The sequence below is a fragment of the Periplaneta americana genome, chromosome 7 (genome assembly GCF_040183065.1).
Source record: "Periplaneta americana isolate PAMFEO1 chromosome 7, P.americana_PAMFEO1_priV1, whole genome shotgun sequence".
NCBI classification, from domain to species: Eukaryota; Metazoa; Arthropoda; class Insecta; order Blattodea; family Blattidae; genus Periplaneta; species Periplaneta americana.
Genome location: NC_091123.1, coordinates 160740290 through 160762172, shown reverse-complemented (window position 1 = coordinate 160762172; position 21883 = coordinate 160740290). Strand labels below are relative to the sequence as shown.

Sequence of the window (21883 nt, the reverse complement as noted above, 5' to 3'; positions counted from 1 at the left end):
TCCGACGGAATAAGCGCCATCTTAAATCACGAAGTGATTTACGCATATCATATATATTATTTTAATGTAACACGGCGCTTATTCCATCAGATCCCCGCCAACTAGTCACTCATAACGAGTGCACCTCAGCACATGTGTGGACTTCGGTCCTAGGTTCATAGACATCTATGACGTAGTGCAGAGGGCGGCCACTAGAGGGAACCCAAGAGTTGGAACTTAAACTAAGACGATTCTGTCCGACACCGAGATGGGTATCCGGTGTGGCTTAGTGGATAAAGCATCAGCACGTAGAGCTGAAAACCTGGGTTCAAATCGCGGTGCCGGAGAGAATTTTTCTCCGTTCCATTACTCTGTCATCGTATGATGACGCAGAATATCTGCATGGAAATATCATATGTATTTCGGTACATTAAAATAATATATTAGTGGATAAAGCATCAGCATGTAGAGCTGAAAACCTGGGTTGAAATCCTGGTGCCGGAGAGAATTTTTCTCTGTTCCACTACTCTTTCATCGCAAATAACTGATGTCAATTTTATAAAATCATTAATGTACATTTTACTTTTAATTGATTCTTTTTCTCTAAATGCAAAAAATTCTGATTTTGGTAGGAGATAGATGCATGTCAAATTATGAAGTGATGTTCTGTACATTGTTGACTATTCTTTGCAGATCAGCCTCACTTCTAACTGCAGTTACCTAGTCATCAGCAAATGCAATCATATACTATGTAACAAGACATCCTGTACAACTTTCACAGTGAATAGTAGCCTACACGTAACAATTGTAACTTTGAAATCGTAACGTGAAATGCTTACTTTTTAATCCTCCCCAGGCTTTTCCCTGACTAGATCCATATACACTCCTCATACGAATGACAACATCTTCAACTTTATACGTAGGCCCACCAGCTGCTCCAGAGCCTGGTGCATTAGCTGCTGTAGGCTCGTACACTGGATTGGAGAAGCTGAATGGTGAATACTGGCCGGTACCGGCAGCCGCTGCGGCAGCTGCTGCATTGTCTGAACTACTCGTGCCAGAATCTGTAGCTAGAGGACTCTGCTGTAGTTTAAGTACTCCATATTGACTCTTCATCATACCATCAGCCTGATCCAATGGATCCATCTGAAAAAATAAGTAGTTTCATAAGCATACTTTCCATATATGTAAATCTCAGCGACATTTACAGAGAACTGTAATATACACCGTGTTCCGCTTATAAGTATAACAAAAGAAATAGCTATAACTTCTGAATTAATACAAGTATATAGTTGAAACCAACTGCTACAAAGAATGAAAACTGGGAATTTTTGTTACCTTATGTTCCATAAACCTCAACATGGCTTCCATTGGTGGCACGGGAAATATCCAACCGGTATTCAACTTCGACCCAAGTGTTATGAAGCATCTGTGGTGTAACATTGTTGACAGCAGCATAAATTCTTTCTTGTAAGTCTGCCAAATCACGTACTGGCGTCCTGTAGACCTGGTCCTTAACAAACCCCCACAGGAAAAAATCAGGTGGTGTTAGATCTGGTGATCTGGCAGGCCATGTGATGTACGGTGATCCTCTTCCGATCCATCTTGCAGGGAATTGTTCGTCTAAGAATGTGCGAACCATGTTGGCAAAGTGTGGTGGAGCCCCATCTTGCTGGAAAATTGCTCCATCTGGGAGTTGTGGCACAGCATACAGTTGCAACATATCCAGGTACGTGTTTGCAGTGACTGTCTTTTCAGCAAAGAAATAGGGACCAATGATTCTGTCACGCATGATCCCACACCAAACATTCCATTTAGGGGAATCCCGTTGGTGTTCAATTACGACACTTGGATTTTCCGACCCCCAGATGCGACAATTGTGTCGGTTTACTTTTCCACTGACGTGGAAGGTTGCCTCATCTGAGAAACAGACTCGAGTTAGAAATGTGTCGTCATCGTCCACTTTATCCAACATTGTTTCTGCAAAGCGTTTTCGTTCCAGTTTATCATTCGGCGTAATCATCTGATGAAGTTGCAGCTTGTACGCTCGCAAACGCAATCTTTTATGGAGCACTGTATGCACTGTTGTTGGTGGGATGTTCAACTGCACACTAGCCTGTCGAATGGATTTCCGCGGGCTTCTCTGAAATGCCTCGCGAATGCGTTCGACATTTTCGTCAGACACTTTACGCTTGGAATGTTTACCTGCATTAGACAACAAACTTCCTGTTTCTCTGAGCTGCCTATCCCATTTCATTATTGAGACGTACGTCGGTACAGCTTCCCTCGGTCTAAGATTGTACTGACGGCGAAACAAGCGCTGTACACGAATTATGGATCTATGTTCTGCTAATGACAGCACACAAAAGGCTTTCTGCTGTGGCGTCCACATGCTGACTGACTAAAGATACGATACGAATTCTCTTATTTAATGATCTGCGCATGCGTGAGTCTTCTAAAAATAAGTAACAACAATGGATTAAAACTTCCCAATTTCCTCTTTACAATGGTACCAATCTTAACCCATTTGCATGCATTGTTATGAAATTATAACTATTTCTTTTATTATACTTATAAGCGGAACACGGTGTATAATGCGTACATTACTTTCAGTTTCATTCATATTTTTAGAAAAAGCATATACTTTTTAAGTACTTCACGAACACTTCTTGACTCACAAAAGATATTTCTACTTATTAGTAACCTGATAGTTATTTTCTTCAATCAAAATTGAAAAGTAGCATATAAATGAGTTCATATGTTTGAAACATGAACCAGCTAAATTTTAATTTCCCTTTCTTCTTTTCAAATTAGTATTATCTATAAAATGATTAATATATCTTCGTATGTAAAATAAAATAAACAAGTTAAATATAAATCTACAATATATTACAGTACTAGGTCTATTGTATATCCTATACCAGCGTTTCTCAAACTTTTTTGAAATGGGGACCATTTTTTAAGTCAGAACAGTTCCGCAGATCACCTTACTCTTGTTCCCTTTGAAAGCAAATTTATCATTTTTGTAGCATATTTTAATACCAGTACACTTATATTTTAAAATAGAATTAATTAATTATAATACTTTTGTAATTATATTTTTTGTAGCCAATCACAAGTAACTTATAACAAATTCTGTGCATTGCTGATTCATCGCTTGCCTGTTAGCAGCCAGTTGTTTGAAATCCTTCTTATGTGGTACACGCTAGTAGTTGTCCACGTCTCTGTTAAATAGTGCCCATTATAAATAATGGAAAACTGGCTTCGATATGGATCTTTGAAAAGAGAGGAACATGATGATATGCTTCATTTAGGCAGTGCTAATAGTTCAGAAAGTGTATGTGAAGAAATATATTAATTACAGTGCCATTAAAGAAATATCTAGTCCTAGTGGTAGCTATTCAAAGAAAAAATATTTTCGTAAATATGACACGAGTTATTTGGATCTTGGATTTACTTGGTGTGGCAATGAGAGTAAACCAAAACCTCGGTGCGTTGTTTGTTACAAAGTGCTTTCAAACGAGTGTATGAAACCCGCAAAACTGAAACGGTGCGGTAGAGACGAAACACGCAAGTGCAAAAAATAAACCTGTCGGATTTTAAAATAGGCGGAGTCTAAAATTTCTTATATTGTCATCTGGAAAAACAAATAAAAAAATAAACGCAGAAACATGCGCAATTTTCAACAAGTAAAGATGCAATTAGGCACATTCTATTATTGTTGTAAGATGTACAGTACGTGCCCATTTCAATGTGCAGACTGGATGTCGGCAAAACTATTAAGAAAGTTATCAATACATGAAAAGGTTCGGTACTTTCGTCCTCTGTTATGAATTCGGGTGGTCCCTGGCGGGTTAGAGGTTCGGCGTCAGATATGCAGGGAAAAGGTGGCGAAAAACACAATGTTCATAGTGCTTTAAATCCCTCTTTTGTTGCTGAGAGTAGAGTGGGAAGTGGGTAGACGGGTAGGGTAAGAAATTTCATAAAATATTAGTACTGGGAGAAAAAGTGAAAGGCGATTGCCATGTGCCATTTCCAAACTCTGAGATCTGTAGTTACAGTGTGATATGCAATTCGTTTGAATTTTATTTTTTCTTCTGTTTTTTTTTTAAGGACCACAAGGGCAGAACTCGAGGACACAGGTGGTCCGCGGACCATAGTTTGGGAAACTCTGTCCTATACTAAATCACACAAAATATATCGGTATGAATTTTTCACTACAAAAATGGGCTTAATAATGAAAGAATATACTGTAATTCTCACCAGGCCAACGTCTTCTGTAGGTTCCAGTACAATCTTCCGTGATTCACGACACAATGTAATATAAAACTGAACGAAATCAGTTCTCCGTACAACTTGATGCAGACAAAAGCACAAAGCCACAATTCCAATAGACATCACGAAGAATATAATAGTGTTGATCTTTGGATCATCCAGCAGAAGTTTTGTTAAGATACGATTACCAGAAACTAAGAAACCTGCAGCACCTGCAAACGTAAAAGAAAGTAAGAAACTTTATCTTTCAAGAAATCAACAATATCTAATTTGATTTCCTGTCACTTTCTTAAAGTTTAAATGGCATACTAACATTACAACAAAGCATATTTAGATTTAGATTTATTTAATAATAACATATACATAAAAACGTCACATTAAAGTAAGTTACCCCGAAAGAACAAAGCTCGTTTTCGGGGACAGTTCCGTTGCATAAATATACAACAAAATACTTAAGAAAAAAGGTCACATAAAGATGATAATAAAGTTAGTAATAATAATACTAATAATAACTGAGTGAAAAAAGAGACGATGTTGAGATTGGTGGATTAATATTAAATTATTAGTAGTAGTATAATTAGTACAGGTCATGTTGATATAGTAACCAAGATAAGATATAAAAAATATACTTAGAATAGAAATAAACTTGTTTTACAATACATGGTACATAATATAATTACAGGGAAGTATGTCATATAAATTTTTTTAATTCTGGATCTGAAAATTTCATTCCTTAAAGTATTCAATTCTGGATGAAATTTTATTATCGAATTATATAGACGTGGACCATAATTTGTACTGTGTAGTAAAGCAGCAGATGTGAAACATTTAGGTTCAACTAAATTAAGAATTTAATTTCGTCTTGTATTATGATCATGTGGCTAAGCTACAAATTTCATTCTATTTTTATGGTAGAATTTCATTAGAGTATTTATAAATTTGGTCAATTCTAAAAACATTCAATTCGGAATGGATCAGATTTGTTGGATAATCCAGTAATCTTTTCAAGCAAATTTTGATTATACGTTTTTGCAACATAATTAGAGGAAAAAGAGCAGTTTTTGTAATGCCTCCCCATCCAGTTATACCACATTTGATAACAGATTCAACTATAGCCAAATAAACCAAACGTATTACATATGCTTTACAATAATGTTCAACTACATAGGGAGCACTTACATATATTCAATGTCCGTAGCAGTAGCAAAGCTAAGGTGTAAATACTGGGTACCCTGAAAAAATTTGCTTACCTTGTATCTTTTACAGAGCAGATATTTATCGGCTTTTATATTAAAATTTTTTGTGACACAGACCCCACAAGAAAATGATGACCACTCATTTTCACTCCTAAACAGAATACAGGTATAACAATATAATTTATTTGTCTCAGAGCACCCTGTTAGCCATGGATATTTCTTATACCATGAAAACTGAAAATTTCTGTTTTGTCTTCCTCCACCTGCTCAAAATGTTTCTCTTTTCTAAATTATGGTTTATTTAACGACGCTCGCAACAGCAGAGGTTATATCAGCGTCGCCGATGTGCCGGAATTTTGTCCCGAAGGATTTACATGCCAGTAAATCTACTCACATGAGCCTGTCGCATTTAAACACACTTAAATGCCATCAACCTGGGCAACCTCGAGCATAGAAGGCCAGCGCTATACCAACTATGCTAGCTAGGCCGACTGTTTCTCTTTTAATTCTACAAATAATTACCTCAGCGTTCTCTCAGTATGAGCCATTTTAATAATAATCCGTGGCGCTACAGCCCGTGAAGGGCCTAGACCGACCAGCCGGCTGCTGGCCTCACGCCCACATGCCGAAGCAGAGGTGGACGATCATCCAACCAGAATGGGGGTATCGTGTGGTTAGCACGATGATCCCCCCAGCCATTATAGCTGGTATTCTCAACCGGATTTCGCTACCTATATCGTAGCTCCCCAAGTGCATCACGATGCTGGGTGGGCACCATTCCCATACACTTGCCGAAATTTCATGAGAAAATTTCTTCCCCCATGAGGACTCGAACCAGTGCGCATTCCGTAACGCGAGTCCTAGGCGGGATGCCTTAGACCACAATGCCACGGTGCAGGACATGAGCCATTTTACATCAAATTAATATGTAACACACACACACACACACACATGCACTTTTAATTAAACTAAACTCAACAACGCAGCACTTTCAGAGAATATCAATATAGCATCACGTAATATTGTGACAGAAGGCTAGTGTTGTCCCGTACAGAGATGCAGTGAATTGATACCCCTCCCCGTTCCCTCGTCAAGCTTGAGATACAGGGTCGTAGCCATGCTTTTAGAGGCTTTTTGCCTTAAGCCTCGCTGCTCGTACTGCTCTCTCCATACTGAAATGACTGCCAACAGTGAACTTAATATATGGAAGGTACGGAATACAACCAAGTGTTACAATATATCGTTATTACGAACTTATAGGCCTGCTGTTACTAGGAATAATAACTGAAGTCGGCTTTGGTAGCATATTAATATTAGAGGAGAAAAATTCGTTCCGCACAGATGTAGTCTGTAGGACCAAAAAAAAAAAATAATAATCTTTAGTAAATTCTTCTAGCAACAGTGCATATTACTGAACAGATTACTGTGTATATTACTGTGGAATCGCGGCCACCAAGTCACTCACCTGAGTGTGCTCCTTGTATAATGGCAGTTGACTTAGTAAAATGTTAACATAAATGTCCAACTTGGAGTCAGGCCACAAAGAGGTAAAACAGTAGAGGAGAGGAGTTCGATCCAGTGCTGTGGATTGGACTTCAGCATAGCTCAATGGTGAGAGCGCTTGGTACATAGAACCAAGGACCAGGGTTCAATCCCCGGTACTGGAGCAAATTTTTCTCTTCTAATATTAATTGTTACCATAACAGATATATTCTGTAGGACCAAAAAAATAATCATCTTTAGTAAATTTGGTAGTGTAGTCGGTATAACGCTGCCTTCTGTACTCGAGGTTGCAGGTTCGGTCACGGCCCAGGTCGATGGCATTTAAATGTGTTTAAATGCGACAGGCTCATGTCAGTAGATTTACTGGCATGTAAAAGAACTCCTGTGGGACAAAAATTCCGGCACACCAGCGACGCTGATATAACCTCTGCAGTTGTGAGCATCGTTAAATAAACCATAATTTTAATTTAATAACTCAAATTTTTTCGGTAGGCTAAGCCTCAAAAGCCTCTTAAAAGCTTCGCCACTAATCCGTAGTAGCTCATTTCTGTGACTGTATTTTTATATACTATCAGCTGAAAATACGATGTAGAATCTAAATATAACTTATTGTTATTGTTGCTGCAACAGAAGTAGCAATTAAACTAATAGGTAGTTTAAATGGTAATGGTAATAGTGATCATGATAATTTCGATTTATGTTCAAATACAAAACCAAACTGTCTTCCTTGCAAAGTCCAGATCTTAAAGTACAAGAATCCAGGCTTAAAAGAGACTCTAGTTATGAATTACAAATAAGGAAAGATGAAGAGAAGGAATTCCTATAGGATGCGACCATCGTCGTCTTAATAATAAGGCAGTGGATTGTGTTAGTCGTAATAATTTATGGAAATTCGGAATTAAAGTGATTTTTTTAAGATATTACATTTACACTGAAAAATAAAGGTGATAGGATATTTTAATAATGTTTACATTTCATTAAACATTTTTCTCAAATTTAGACTTCGTGTTGCCTCCAATTATTCCACTATGGGTCTTCTCACTAGATCTCTAGTTGAAAGTCACTGCAGTAGGCCTGGTATCTAATACTTGCCCAACGTGATAAATAATTATTTAATTAAATTCAATTTTATTGCACTGATGTGAATCTTTCAAATAAAATCATGTCGAAAATTATAAAATGACATACTTACTCTCTCCAGCCATAACAGCCTGAGTGTAGCGACTTGGCAACATGCTGGTATAGCCATAGAAACTGGACTGTTGCACTGAAACACATAAGTACAACTGATTATTGATCCATACTTCTGAGAAAATTAAAAATACTTATGTTTACAGTTCGCCGAAAAACTCCTTTCCATTTCATTACACAGAACTATAAAGAACACTTTCGTTTTCTACCAGCATTCGTTTTCATTCCAGGAATCCTCGATCATTACTCAGTCCCAGAAAATTCATGATATTGGTGTCGTGAATAAAGTTACGTACGATGCACTTCAATACCTTTCTGTTGCTATCTGCACTGTTTATAATGCTGGTAGTTATTCAATGTATCTCTAGATGACATGTTTTTGAAAGAAACTACAGTAGAACCTCTATTATCCGTGGTAATGAAGGGGATGGACTGAACGGTTGATCGAAAAAATCGGATAATCCGTACCATGAAAGATTTGTAATTTCCTCCATGGTCTTGTATTTAACTCGCTAGATAGTAGATCAGAAGTTCACTAATTTAAGTCTGGTTGTCAACAACGGGTTTTTAAGGGGCAAGGAAACCCTTTGTAATGACTGTCTCAGGTAAGATAGGAATACCGGAAGTCTCATGTTGTAGATTTACATACTTTTTACACTTTATCCTTGTTTCTTTTATTAAATCGCGCAGTTGTAACTCCAATCTCGTATTCTGATGCGAGATGAGCCACAGTTTCTCTTTCTCAAACCATTCAATTATTTCCATTTTTTATACTTGGCTCAACACGTTTTTTGTTAATACCTGTGGAAGACATTTTATATATTATGGAATGGCAATTGGAACAGTAGACAATGCTGTGTAACGATAAAGGCTTGTAATATCACTCTCTAGTAAAAATATATGTAGAACCTACTAATATGATGTACAAAACAGTACTTCATTTAAGTTATTTATTTCTGAAGGAAAAAAGAGCGAGAAATAGACAGTCAGATAATCCGCTAATCGGTTAATAGGGTGACGGATAATCGAGGTTCTACTGTACCTGTCATTACGCTGTAATATTTTTTTTCTAACTTTTTGTATGGAATGTAATTTTGGGGCAAATAGGCTATTGCTAAAAAGAAAATTTGCATAATACATTGTCTACTCGTTCATTTCAGTTTCCTCAACACAATCATAATCATTATCATCAATGTCATCATTGAATAATTTCGAGGGAAAAATTGTTCCGGGGCCGGGCATTGAACCCGGGACCTTTGGTTTAGGGTTCGATGCTCGGCCCCGGAACAATTTTTCCCTCGAAATTATTCAAATCAACTTTGCAGGGAGTTATACCTGAAATCTTGATTTGCAATGTCATCATTGTCGCCTGCAGCCTGTAGGCTATATAACATAAATGTGGTAAATATTGAATGACCACCACCACCATTGCTGATGCCGCCACCACCTCACGTACTGTTATCATCATTATCACCATTATTATTATTATTATTATTATTATTATTATTATTATTATTATTATTATCTTTATTATTATTATTATCTTTATTATTATTATTATCTTTATTATTATTATTATTATTATTATTATCTTTATTATTATTATTATTATTATTATTATTATTATTATTATTATCTTTATTATTATTATCATTATCTTTATTATTATTATCATTATATTTATTATTATCATTATCTTTATTATTATTATTATTATTATTATTATTATTTTATTATAAAAATGCGTATAGAGTGTTAGTTGGGAGACCTAAGGGGAAAAAAGACCTTTGGGGAAGCCGAGATGTAGATTAGTTAATTAGGTTAGGTTATTTTGCAACGCTGTATCAACATCTCAGTTATTTAGCTGAACTCTTCATAATTTGTGTCATTCATTACTCTAAACATGGTGGTGGTGATGGCGGTGACGGCGGCAGTGGCAGTGGTGGCGGTGGTTAGACATTCCTGAAGCAATTCACATGCAGTAATCTCTAATATCATTAGTGCCTTACCAGTACATCCTAATGCGACGATAGCGACTGCTATAAGGTTGATGGTATAGGAAGTACTAGTCTCGAATATATCCAGTCCGATTTCACATATAGCCACAAAAAACAATGTGAAGAAAGATACCAAATATCCTGAAATCATAATATTCATCATAAGTGTTATAATGAACATGAATACTTCATTAATAATAATAGCAGCAACATCAACAATAATAAAATAGTTTGTTCATTCATTTATTGTACGCTAAATTATCATACAAATGGAGATACTACAAGCATTCTAGACAATTTAAGATGGTATGGAATACCGGTATACAACTTGTATTGTTTGTATATATAAAAAAAACCTTCCTTTCACGATTATTTGTCCCTTTTATCACTTGTACAATAAATTTCTACAAAATTCTGTCTATATCAAACAGGAATTATTATTCTGCTGTGCAACTGCGAGCCTATGTGCGTAAATAATTCTGGGGAAATTCCACAGATAGTAACAGTATAGCCTATTTCTATTACAAAAAAGAGTAATTAGAATAATAGTAGGTGCCAAATCTAGGGAATTGTGTAGGACTATTTTCAAAAACCTACAAATAAGCCATGGCTTGTCAGTATATCTTTTCATTAATAATCTTCCTCTTATGTAATCGTGAAAACTTTGTAACTAATTCAACAGTTCATATCATAAATACACGTCAAAAAATTGACTTTCATACTCCATCGGCAAGTCTATCATGCTATCAAAAAGGAGTGCGTTATATGGCAGTACAAATTTTTAATAGCCTCCTTATCGATATAAAAAATTAAACTCAAAACATAAGATTATTTAGGGCCAAATTAAAGAAGTACGAGGCGCAACCAGAAAGTAAGTTTCCCGATTTTTTCCCCTTGAAAGTAAACGTAATTAGCCATGTCAATTGCGCATGCATAACAGATCTATGACGTATCAATCATATGCCAGCCGGACACACACACTCTCTCTCTCTCTCTCTCTATCTATCTATCTCTCTATCTCTATCTCTATATCTCTCTACCTCTCTACATCTCTCTCTATCTCTCTCTATATCTCTCTCTATCTCTATCTATCTCTATATCTCTCTCTATCTCTATATCTCTCTATCTCTATATATCTCTCTCTATCTCTCTATATCTCTCTATCTCTATATCTCTCTATCTCTCTATCGTGAGCGTTTTGGCAACGACGAAGAGCTGAAGACGTCTGTCACACGTGATTCTATTCCCAGGTGGCAGAGTTCTACGACAGAGGGATACAAAAGTTGATCCCACAATATGACAAGTGTCTCAAAAATAGCTGAAACATTGCTGTACCTATTGCCAATAAATGTTTTCCTGAAAGTGTGTGTTCTCTTTTTTTTTTTTAAATAGGGAAACTTACTTTCTGGATGCGCCTCGTACTTCATTTCTCACACCTTCTATTCTGTAGGTGAATTCATGACATTCAATAACACTTCATGAAATTGATACTAAAACTGTATGTTGTACTAGTAGACTATATTGTAAATCTCGTCTGTATATATCATCTAGACCGTGACTATAAATTAAGACTTTATAATAGTACCGGGTATTAAGTTTTTTGACTTGTTCCATATTCTAGCTGTAAAGCAATGTATGAATACCATGGAATGTTGATAAATACTGTACAATACAATACAAATAAAGAATGTAAACTGTTTTGATGAAGTGGTTTATATTGTTTCACAGATGTTACTTTCCTAAACTTGTGAAGAAAGCAACTTTTTTACAGCAAAATACACAATGCTACTAAAAACATTGATCTGAATATTAGGAGAAAGAAATTATAAAAAAGAAAAGATGTAGACTGAACTTTTTCCATTGCTGATAATGGAACACAATAACAAAGGAAGAATATCTATAGTAGACCTGCATTATAGTTCACCACCCATGAGATATCTGAACAGAATTATGGGTGAGGCATGACGTCACACTCCAGTCCATTCACTCAGAAAGCAACCATCTACAACACTCTTGACACGACAGAAATAAAGTAAAGAAGCACGACAGAAATCAACTGAAGATATAAAATACAGACTTGTGTATCTGTCACCCAGTCACAATGCTACCTGCTAGCAGAATGACCCCCCCCCCTCTGCACCATAATACTCAGGCAGAGGAAATTTCGTGGCTCGTGGGAGTATATATAATTTTTTTTTTTTTTTTTTGCAAATTATAAATGTAGGTGTATGCAGTATACACTTTTGTTTTTGTCTTTATCGATGTATACATATACTTACGGAAAGAAAAATGACAGTCTTAGAAATGTCTTCATGGTGGCCACGCAGTACAGCTATACCAAAATTTTGCATCATACTATCCATATGATTCCACTCACTGTTTTCCCTCCCACTCTTTAGAGCAAAGCTATATAAATTCAGCTTGTTTTGCTATTAGATCTATGCAAAAGATAGTAAATAGCAATACCTTAAAAACAATATACTTTGCATACTTCCACTCGGTAATGAGTTTTGGAATAATATTCTGGGGAAATTCCATAGATAGCAACAATATATTTCCATTACAAAAAAGAGTAATTAGAATAATAGTAGGTGCCAAATCTAGGGAATCGTGTAGGACTATTTTCAAAAAACTACAAATAATGCCCATGGCTTGTCAGTATATCTTTTCATTAATAGTCTTCCTCGTGTGTAATCGTGAAAACTTTGTAACTAATTCAACAGTTCATAGCATAAATAGACGTCAAAAAAATGACTTTCATACTCCATCGGCAAGTCTATCGTGCTATCAAAAAGGAGTGCGTTATATGGCAGTAAAAATTTTTAATAGCCTCCCTATCGATATAAAAAATGAAACTCAAAACATAAAATTATTTAGGGCCAAATTAAAGAAGTACCTAATTTCTCACGCCTTCTATTCTGTAGGTGAATTCATGACATTCAATAACACTTCATGAAATTGATACTAAAACTATGTGTTGTACTAGTAGACTATATTGTAAATCTCGTCTGTATATATTTCATCTAGACTGTGACTATAAATTAAGATTTTATAATAGTATTAAGTTTTTTGACTTGTTCCATATTCTAGCTGTAAGCATGTATGAATACCATGGAATGTTAATAAATACAATACAATACAACACTATTCTGCCATTATCTACTGGTATTTATAATTCAGATAGGTAATGATATAGCCTAACTCACAAAACTTCTAAATAGGCCTAGGCCTATACAAATTTAACAACAAAAAATTTTCCAGGTGCCTGATGATGTTCACTGCGCATACATGTGGAAAGGACATTGGCAAAGGCTTGTTGTCGGAGTGTGTGGTAGCTCAATGGTTATTGACTACCTACGAAACAAAAGTTAGTGTTCAAATCCCGCATATTTCCTTCATTTTTTTAAGTTTGAATTTTCACGTGATATTAATTTTATTCCACTATTTCTGTCGTAATATTCTATCCATATTGTGTCTTATTAGTATGGAAATTACCTACATGCCCAAAACAAAAACACTCCTGATGTACTATTAATAATATAGTATTTTTCAGACATTATATCCATGTACTTCAGGACGACCTGTTTTTTATGGTGCATTTGTTGTTGTGAGCAACAGAGCAATCAGCAGTTTGTTTTTACTTTCGATGAGATTTTAAGGGGTTAGGTACTGCTTACAGCAGTAAAATTTTGGAAATATTCAACATTTTTTCCTCTATTACTGTATTTTGCACAACAATGAAAATTAATATGTGTAAAGCACTGTCCTTCTGCTATATGGAAAAAATATTTTTACGATTTAAAAAAATTATTTACATTTTTTTTTTTTTAAATTCAGTTCACTGTGCAGTGATGAAGCATTTCCCACATAACTCAAAAACTATCCAACATTCTGTGATGAAATTTCCTATGTGTATTAATGCATGTCATATCTCCAATATGATGCAAGATCACCAAACACCACTATAATTCATGAAAAGTTTTGAGTTCTTGAGTGCACGAAGAACACATGCAAGTTTATTAGCTGAGGTATCGGTACAAGTAATCATTGGATTATGATCAATATTTAAATTAAACACACTAATTCCCTCCATTTTCCGCAAATGCTATATAGAAGTAAAGGAAATAATTAAAATGTATTAATAAATACGTAAACTCAGCCTAACATACGAGGCGCGTCCATAAAGTAACTTTCCCACTCGTCCCACAGCTAGTAAACCATATGTTGCGCGAAGCGACTGCGTGTACGTGATAGAGTAATGTCCTGGCATGGTGCATGCACTAGCGGAACTTCCCAAGTGCTCTCAGTAGCTTCGTTACATTGTTAAAGATGGACGTTCCCATTCCAGCTCCCACGGCGTGAAGTGTGGTCAGTAATAAAGTTTTTGAATACACAGGGCATAGCACCAATTGAAATTGATCGTCAGCTGTGCCAGGCAGTGGTGTAGCGTCAATGTAAGCTAGAAAGCTCAGCTTCCCCAGTTAATAACTCCATAATAAACTGCAGTTTATGAACAAAGTTATTTATTAATTTTAATACAATTTATATGTACGCCTTAAATGCTGTGATGCGGCAGCTCAGGATGATTTGTGATGCAGCAGTAAACATGAAGCCTGCACACACCAGCTTTCAATCCCCTCTACAGACTCGTTTCTTTCACACATTCTTCTGTGTAACGCACCCCGCAGATTTTCCATCCTGTTCTAACTAAACTACCCTGGTCACAAGGCTCGCAAGAAGCTAGCTTTAGCATTGGAAAGAATAAGCTTCCGAGTTATGCCTTTCGCGAGTTGTGTTCAGTTGAAGTGTTAGTGTGCACTGTGGCTGATATAATAAATAATGAGTGAAATAACAGTTTCTGACACTAATTTATGTAGTCAAAAATAATCTTCTGATAAAGATTTTAACGTTGATTTTTTTACTTGGTTATTTAACGACGCTGTATCAACTACGAGGTTATTGAGCGTCGACGGGATTGGTATAGCAAGATGGTATTTGGCGAGATGAGGCCGAGGATTCGTCATAGATTACCTGACATTTGCCTTACGTTTGGGGAAAACCTCGGAAGAAACCCAACCAGGTAATCAGCCCAAGCGAGAATCGAACCCGCGCCCGAACGCAACTCCAGATCGGCAGGCAAGCGCCCGACAGAGCTACGCCGGTGGCTTTTAACGTTGATTGATGTAATTTTACTAGCACTATGTATATCTATCGACCGTTAATATTGTGGTTTTTCTAAATATGACAGGGAGTGAGCTAATGTTAAATTATAGCCTACATATATGTGTCTATTTGATAGAGACATGTATAAATCAAATCATATCTTACTACCATTTGAGATCATGCCTTATTGGTGTTACTTATGAGGTTCCAACCAATCTTTGGACTGCTGACTTGACTACTATTTATTTTAAGACTATATTTTTGCAATACATTTCCTCATACATGAAAGTCAATTTGAGTTAGCTTTCCCTGCTCAAAATTTCATGCTACGCCACTGGTGCCAGGTCTGTGGGCAAGCAGATTGTGCGTTGCTACTGTAGACAATTTTCAGCAGGACGCCAAAATGTGCATGACGAGGAGCACAATGGGAGGCCAACCATCATCACAGACGACCTTACTTGCTCATGACTTTAGGCCCAGCTGTTCTAAGAACTAAGGACAATGTATACATTCAGTGCCACCTCCAGTACCGAATTCCTATGTCACAGACAGTGATGGATATTGATATTTATAGTAAAATAGCGTTGTTTTTTTTTCAGTCAGTAAATAATTTTTAAATACCGGTATGAGATAAAAACATATCCTGAAGGCCTCTTTCGGGACAAAAGGACACATCAACGAAAAGGAGACATTCCTGTATTTTAAAGAACATATTATATCAGCTGAAATGTAAAATAAAATCTATATTTCCGTGTGTAACTTTGAAAATCTAACTTCTGCAAAAAAGTTTTTTTTTCCTTGTTTTACTAATGGCGAGCACTTGACTTACGTCATTCACCCATAAGAAGTCAGTTATGTAGACCAATCTACCGACAGAGTTGTTGTCCAGGATGCCCCGTAGGAGGCTGATCTACACTACACCAGCAATGAGATGGTGGAGATTTGTTGGAATGACACAAGGGAACTGGAGCTCCTGGAGAAAACCCCTGTGTTACCTGGGCCACGGGCTTGCTTAACACAAGTTATAAATTGGGGGTACACCAGGGATCGAACCCGGATCCACAGGATTATAAGTCCAGCACTCTAACCACTAGACCACAGTGGCGGCCATTTTGCAGAAAATATTCACACAGATCTTTTGGGTGAATAATATATCAAAATATTTCTTCATTTTCATTATTGTTTTCTTGCTTCTTGAATCAGTTAACCTTCTTTTCCTGTACGAAATGTTCTGTTGTTCTTTTGATGGATAATAAAACACTTCCTTCAAGCTGTGTTACTGTTTACGTCATTCATGTAGGCCTACCCATAACCATATCCTTTCCTCAACTGTAATGGAGTTTCGATAGACTATGTTCCTTGATGTAAATAATGCTGTTGTTTTCTAATGCCAGGTGTTTGACAAAGTCATTTGACCTCTTGCACTCCAATATTTTTCAAAGATATTATCATGGTCAGCCACTGAAACACAGATTTTGAGGTGTTCCGAATCCATTTCTTGGTATGAGTTGCACAATGAGAGTTAGGGGACTGATGTATTCCAATTCTATGCAGGTGATTGGCCAAACATTCATGGTCTATTGCCAATCTAAAAGCAGCTACAGACAATTTTCGTGGTAAATCGGGAATTAACTGTGGATTATGACGTAGAGAGTTCCATTTTTTCCCTTGAGATTGTATTCTCAAATTTTGTTTGTTGAAGTCTAAGTATGTAGATTTAATAAATCTTTTCACGTAAATTTAGTAACAGGTCTGTAAGAGCAGTGCTGCCCTTCTTTGCTAAAGCATCCGCATTCTCGTTTCCCAGGATTCCACAATGGGATGGTATCCATTGGAATACAATTCTTTTATTGAGTGATATTAATTGAGAGAGCATTTTAGTTATTTCTGCTGTTTGAGATGAAGGTGTGTGTCTGCAGACTATTGATAGAATAGCTGCTTTGGAGTCTGACAATATAATTGCATTTTTAAATTTACTGATGTGGCATAGAAGATTCCTGAGACTTTCACTTGTTGCAATGATTTCTCCATCAAAACTTGTTGTTACATAACCAAGAGATCTATAAAGTGAGAAGAGACAGCACGTAACACCTGTACCTGCACCTTGTTCCCTGGAGATCAAGGATCCATCGGTGTATAAATGAAGCCAGTTTTATAGAGGGTACCTAATATTAATTGTCTCTAAAGACAATTGTTTCATTATTTCAGTGTTTGCTTGTGATTTCAGTATTTGTGTTAAATTTAAATTATACTCTACATTTAATAGAGTTAAAGAGTTTGGTTTAATTTGTAAATGTTCTTTTAAATTCGGAATGTTGATTTTCTGTTTTAATTCTTGAACCATGGTTATGAAACTTTTTTGAGTTTTTAATCTACAGAGAGGACTGTATGAATGCCAATTGTTTCCTGGTAATCTGATAAGTTTTTCATATTGGATCAGTGCTTTTTCTTCTATTGTCATTTTGATGCTGTTAATATTAGTGAGGAATCTCATAGAATCCATTGGAGTTGTTTTGATTCCGCCAATAATGAACCTGAGAGCTTGGTTTTAAACACGTTTGATGTAAATAATAACTACACAGTTGTGGAACATTATTATGTTGTAATTAATTTCATTTCACAGTCTCTGAAGATTTCACTTTGACATGATTTAGCTGTAAGTTGAAATAGTAATAAAAGACCGAAACTGTAGTAGGCAACTTGTACCATAATATCACAATTTATAACATATATATAAGTTTATTAAATAAGTTCACACATTTAATACAATACAGATTATAAGTAGTGAACGAACTTACTTTACAATTCAGGCCAGTGGCGCACCCACAGCGGGTGGGGGTTAAGTGGGCTCAACCCCTCCAGAACCAGAAAACGGAAAAAAATGTTCATTCTCACGCTAAGTTCCCATACTTTCATTTCTGTAGGCGATTTTAGTGATGCCTTTGTGATATTTATAATTTAGCAGTCTTTGAGTATTGGCAGCCTTATTATATTTTGACTAAAAGCACTTGCAACGCTGAGCGCGAGGTGAATAGTTAGGCCACTCATGGCAGCAGCCCCATATTACCCGTGACCTCTTAGATAGGACTATTCTGTGGTGATATTCCACTCTTTTAGCCCATTGAACTGTTTATGCTAAACTTTCCCTTTTACATTCTCTATTGCTTGTGTTTTGTTTTTTAAAGAATTTTAGATAAGACCGCAAATAGCGATAGTAGCTGATGCGTCCTATTAAACGTCACTAACGTCTAGGACTTTAGTCCTTGTCCTTTGCATTTATTTACCTATATGGGCATGGCACACCTAAACGAAAAAAGCAAATAACTGTAGTAGTAGAAGCAGTATTAGTAGTAAAATAATAATAATAATAATAATAATAATAATAATAATAATAATAATAATAATCTTGTAATTGAAAAGTAACATTCTACTGTTGTTTACATGACTACACCCTATATCTATCTTTTGAAAATCTGATGAAAGATCTAGCAGCTTTTGCTAAGCATAGTTTCTAAAAACAAACAATTCCACATTTAACTGACATGGTGTGCAACTATAATCAGAATAATCCTTACGACATCACGTGTTTGTTGAGGAACAAAACTCATATCACAGTTCATCGCACTAATCGTCACGTCATCCTCGCTGCCTACAATCCCTGCCGCTAGATCGCACTGGCGAGTCATTCGCCACTTTTACCGTGAACTTTCCAGTATTATCATTGGAGAGTATTTGGTTGTAACACAAATTCACATGCTCCTATTTTACCTTCCGTTCGAAGGAATTTGTATTTTATTCCAATTTTATGAACTCTAAAGATCCACTGACCTAACTTGATTTTAATCCTTCGCTGATAGTAAGCCTAAGCATAAAGAAAGTACCCGGTGTTTCCAGCGAAAGAAAATTTCATGGAAGAGGACAAAAATTAAGGTCACTTACATGGTTGTGGAAATGTCTAGATGCAATTATTCATTTTTTTAAATTTACATTTTCTGTTATATAATAGGCTACATATTCCGAAGTGATACAGTGTTAAAAGTTTTGTAATCAAAATGTATATAGTAAAAGTACAGTATATTCGAGAATCTCACATACAAAATGTATTATGTATGCTGGAGAAATACCGATAAATTGTTTTTTGTTGCTAATAGAGTTAATTTTTAGAAATGTGACAGATTATGATGAAAAAAAGTTTTATATCGACAGCAGAATTGAGGGAGAAATTACACTATAGATGTACCTAAACTGTATTATGTAGTTCTGTTGTATAGGCCTACTAGTCGAATTTGTTTAACTACTACAAAAAAAAAATTAATATAAAAACCATCTAAATCGCATTTTATTCCCATGTATCACTAATATTGTTACGGATATGGAATTGGAATCCTGTCTACTCCAAATTGCTTATTGTGATCTCAAGAAGAAGAAATGGATATGAACTATTTAACAAGCACTTCAACAAAACATCTAAATACTGGAAGGCAAGAGAGATAGATAGGGTTAAGAACGAAGATGTTAGAAGACTTGTGCATAAAGAGAAAACAGTCATCGAAGAAATACAAAGAAGACAGTTAATTTGGTACGGACATGTTCAGCGGATGGAAAACGAAAGACTGCCGAAAACTAACTTATCTTGAAATGGGTTCCAAATGGGAGAAGAAGGAGGGCGACCGCGAGATACATGGATTAAAGGAGCTAATAATGCTATGTCACACAGAGAGTTACAAGACGGTGATTGGGAGGGCAGAAGAAGATGGCAACTAGGATCCGGAAGGCGACCCTTCTCGCTGTGAAGCTGGACATATATGTGTGTGAGAGAAAATAATTCTATTGTCAAATCAAGAGCATTAGATACCTACCTATTCTTGCAGTACAGTATCAGAAATATAGGTCTACTATTTTAGAAATTAAAAATATTTTTTGTTTTTGTTATGACAAAAAGAGGATAGTATTGAACTCAGAGAAGAGCCGGGTAAAAGAGATTAGTAGATAATACAAAATTTGAGCAACAATAATTATTATTATAAAAGCCTCTGTTATCAGGCAGTACACCTCACTTGACGATATGTGTCAGAGGAAAAACAATTTGTTGTTGTTTTCTAATGCCAGGCGTTTGACAATAAAGTCATTTGACCTCTTGCACTCCAATATTTTTCAAAGATATTATCATGGTCAGCCACTGAAGCACAGATTTTGAGATAGAAAATGGCAAGTTGTAGCCGATTTAAGTGAACAACATATTTTAACGTTTTGGTGGCTACTTCATTCATACACAACACCAAAATGTCTGGAGGACCACACCTGCTGTTGGTCGACGGGTCCGCTGGACCTAGCTGGGAGATCTTGTTGATCACCAGCTTTCCCTCCTTAAGCCACTGGAGGACGATTTTAGTGCCATAGCAGGTCAGCACAAGGAACAGAAAAGTAGAAAGAGGAGGAAGGAAAGTGAAATGAACCCCTAGGTCTCGAATGCTCTAATGCCGCCGGGATCGAAGAAAGTAAGAGTTCAGTCAGAGTACTGGGTAGGAAAGGGTAAAGAGAGAATTAGGTATTGAATAGAGGAAAATTATACCAAATTCAGTCATAAACTCATCAAGCTGACCAGTGCTAATGGATGAGTAGCCCCTCCCTTTAGTTCAGCTTGTAAAATTATGCTTACTAACAGCTGCACCACGGGAAGGTAGGGATGGGACATTGGATATTTGTCCAGGTTGGTTCCTTAAAGCCTTCAAAGGGAAGGATTAATGGCTCTCCCCCTGAATCCGACAGTTACCCTTTTGCAGCCAATTTGTTTGTATACATCTGAAGTTTGACTATAGTATAATATGTAGCTAGTCGGCGATGAATGCAATGGAGGGGGGAAAGAAACTGGCCACCCTACCCCATTATCTCCTGGCCTAGTTGCCTCATAAGTGGTGCCTTCTTGGTATCATTTGAGGTTCGGACCTGTCTTCGGACAGTTGACTAAACAACCACAACAATTGTAAAAGGGCGTAAAGAGGCAGTTGCAAGATTCAGATTGGAATCAATGTATGGTTCATATCCATTTCTTCACCTCCATAAGGTAGGAATCTATAAGGCCAACCGATGTGTCCTGTGCAACGACCCAGAAGAAGGTATGGACAGTCAACATCTCCTGCACTGCTCGACTTTAAACCGAAAATCACCATCAGTTTGTACTGGGAGGCTAGAGAGAAAATGATTTGTCAGCCTCAGCCATTACAGAATAAATAACTAAAAAAAAGCTAATGAACTTTCCGAAGTTGAAATAGTCTCTTGGTGCACTCAAATAGAGAAGACTGGCTAAGGTTTTTTTAATACGGTACTGGTATGTTTTACATATAGATGGATGAAATAGAGATTTTTTTACGAAAAACAGTAACATTGATTTAATATTTATTTAATATTGTAATCTACTGTATTGCACTTTTAATTTACCTGTTCGAAATGATTTTTGGTATTCTAGATCAGTTTTATATTCGCAAATATCAAGAAATACTGCAATTTCTGTAACATTGTACTGGCTTTCGAGATAATTACCAGTAAATCCGTTGCTGCCTTAATGACTTGTCTATAAAC

At 36.2% G+C, this 21883-nt stretch overlaps 1 protein-coding gene across 1 annotated transcript in view; it reads right to left on the bottom strand.

The window, feature by feature from the left end:
- Ent3 (equilibrative nucleoside transporter 3) overlaps nucleotides 1-21883 on the bottom strand; it is a 34509-nt gene that overhangs the window by 10550 nt on the left and 2076 nt on the right. The window contains exons 3-6 of the mRNA XM_069831718.1: nucleotides 10154-10282; nucleotides 8146-8220; nucleotides 4243-4466; nucleotides 819-1125 (exon numbers count right to left, since the gene is read on the bottom strand). Coding sequence (XP_069687819.1) covers nucleotides 819-1125; nucleotides 4243-4466; nucleotides 8146-8220; nucleotides 10154-10282 — 735 coding nt within the window. The remainder of the gene's footprint in view (nucleotides 1-818; nucleotides 1126-4242; nucleotides 4467-8145; nucleotides 8221-10153; nucleotides 10283-21883) is intronic.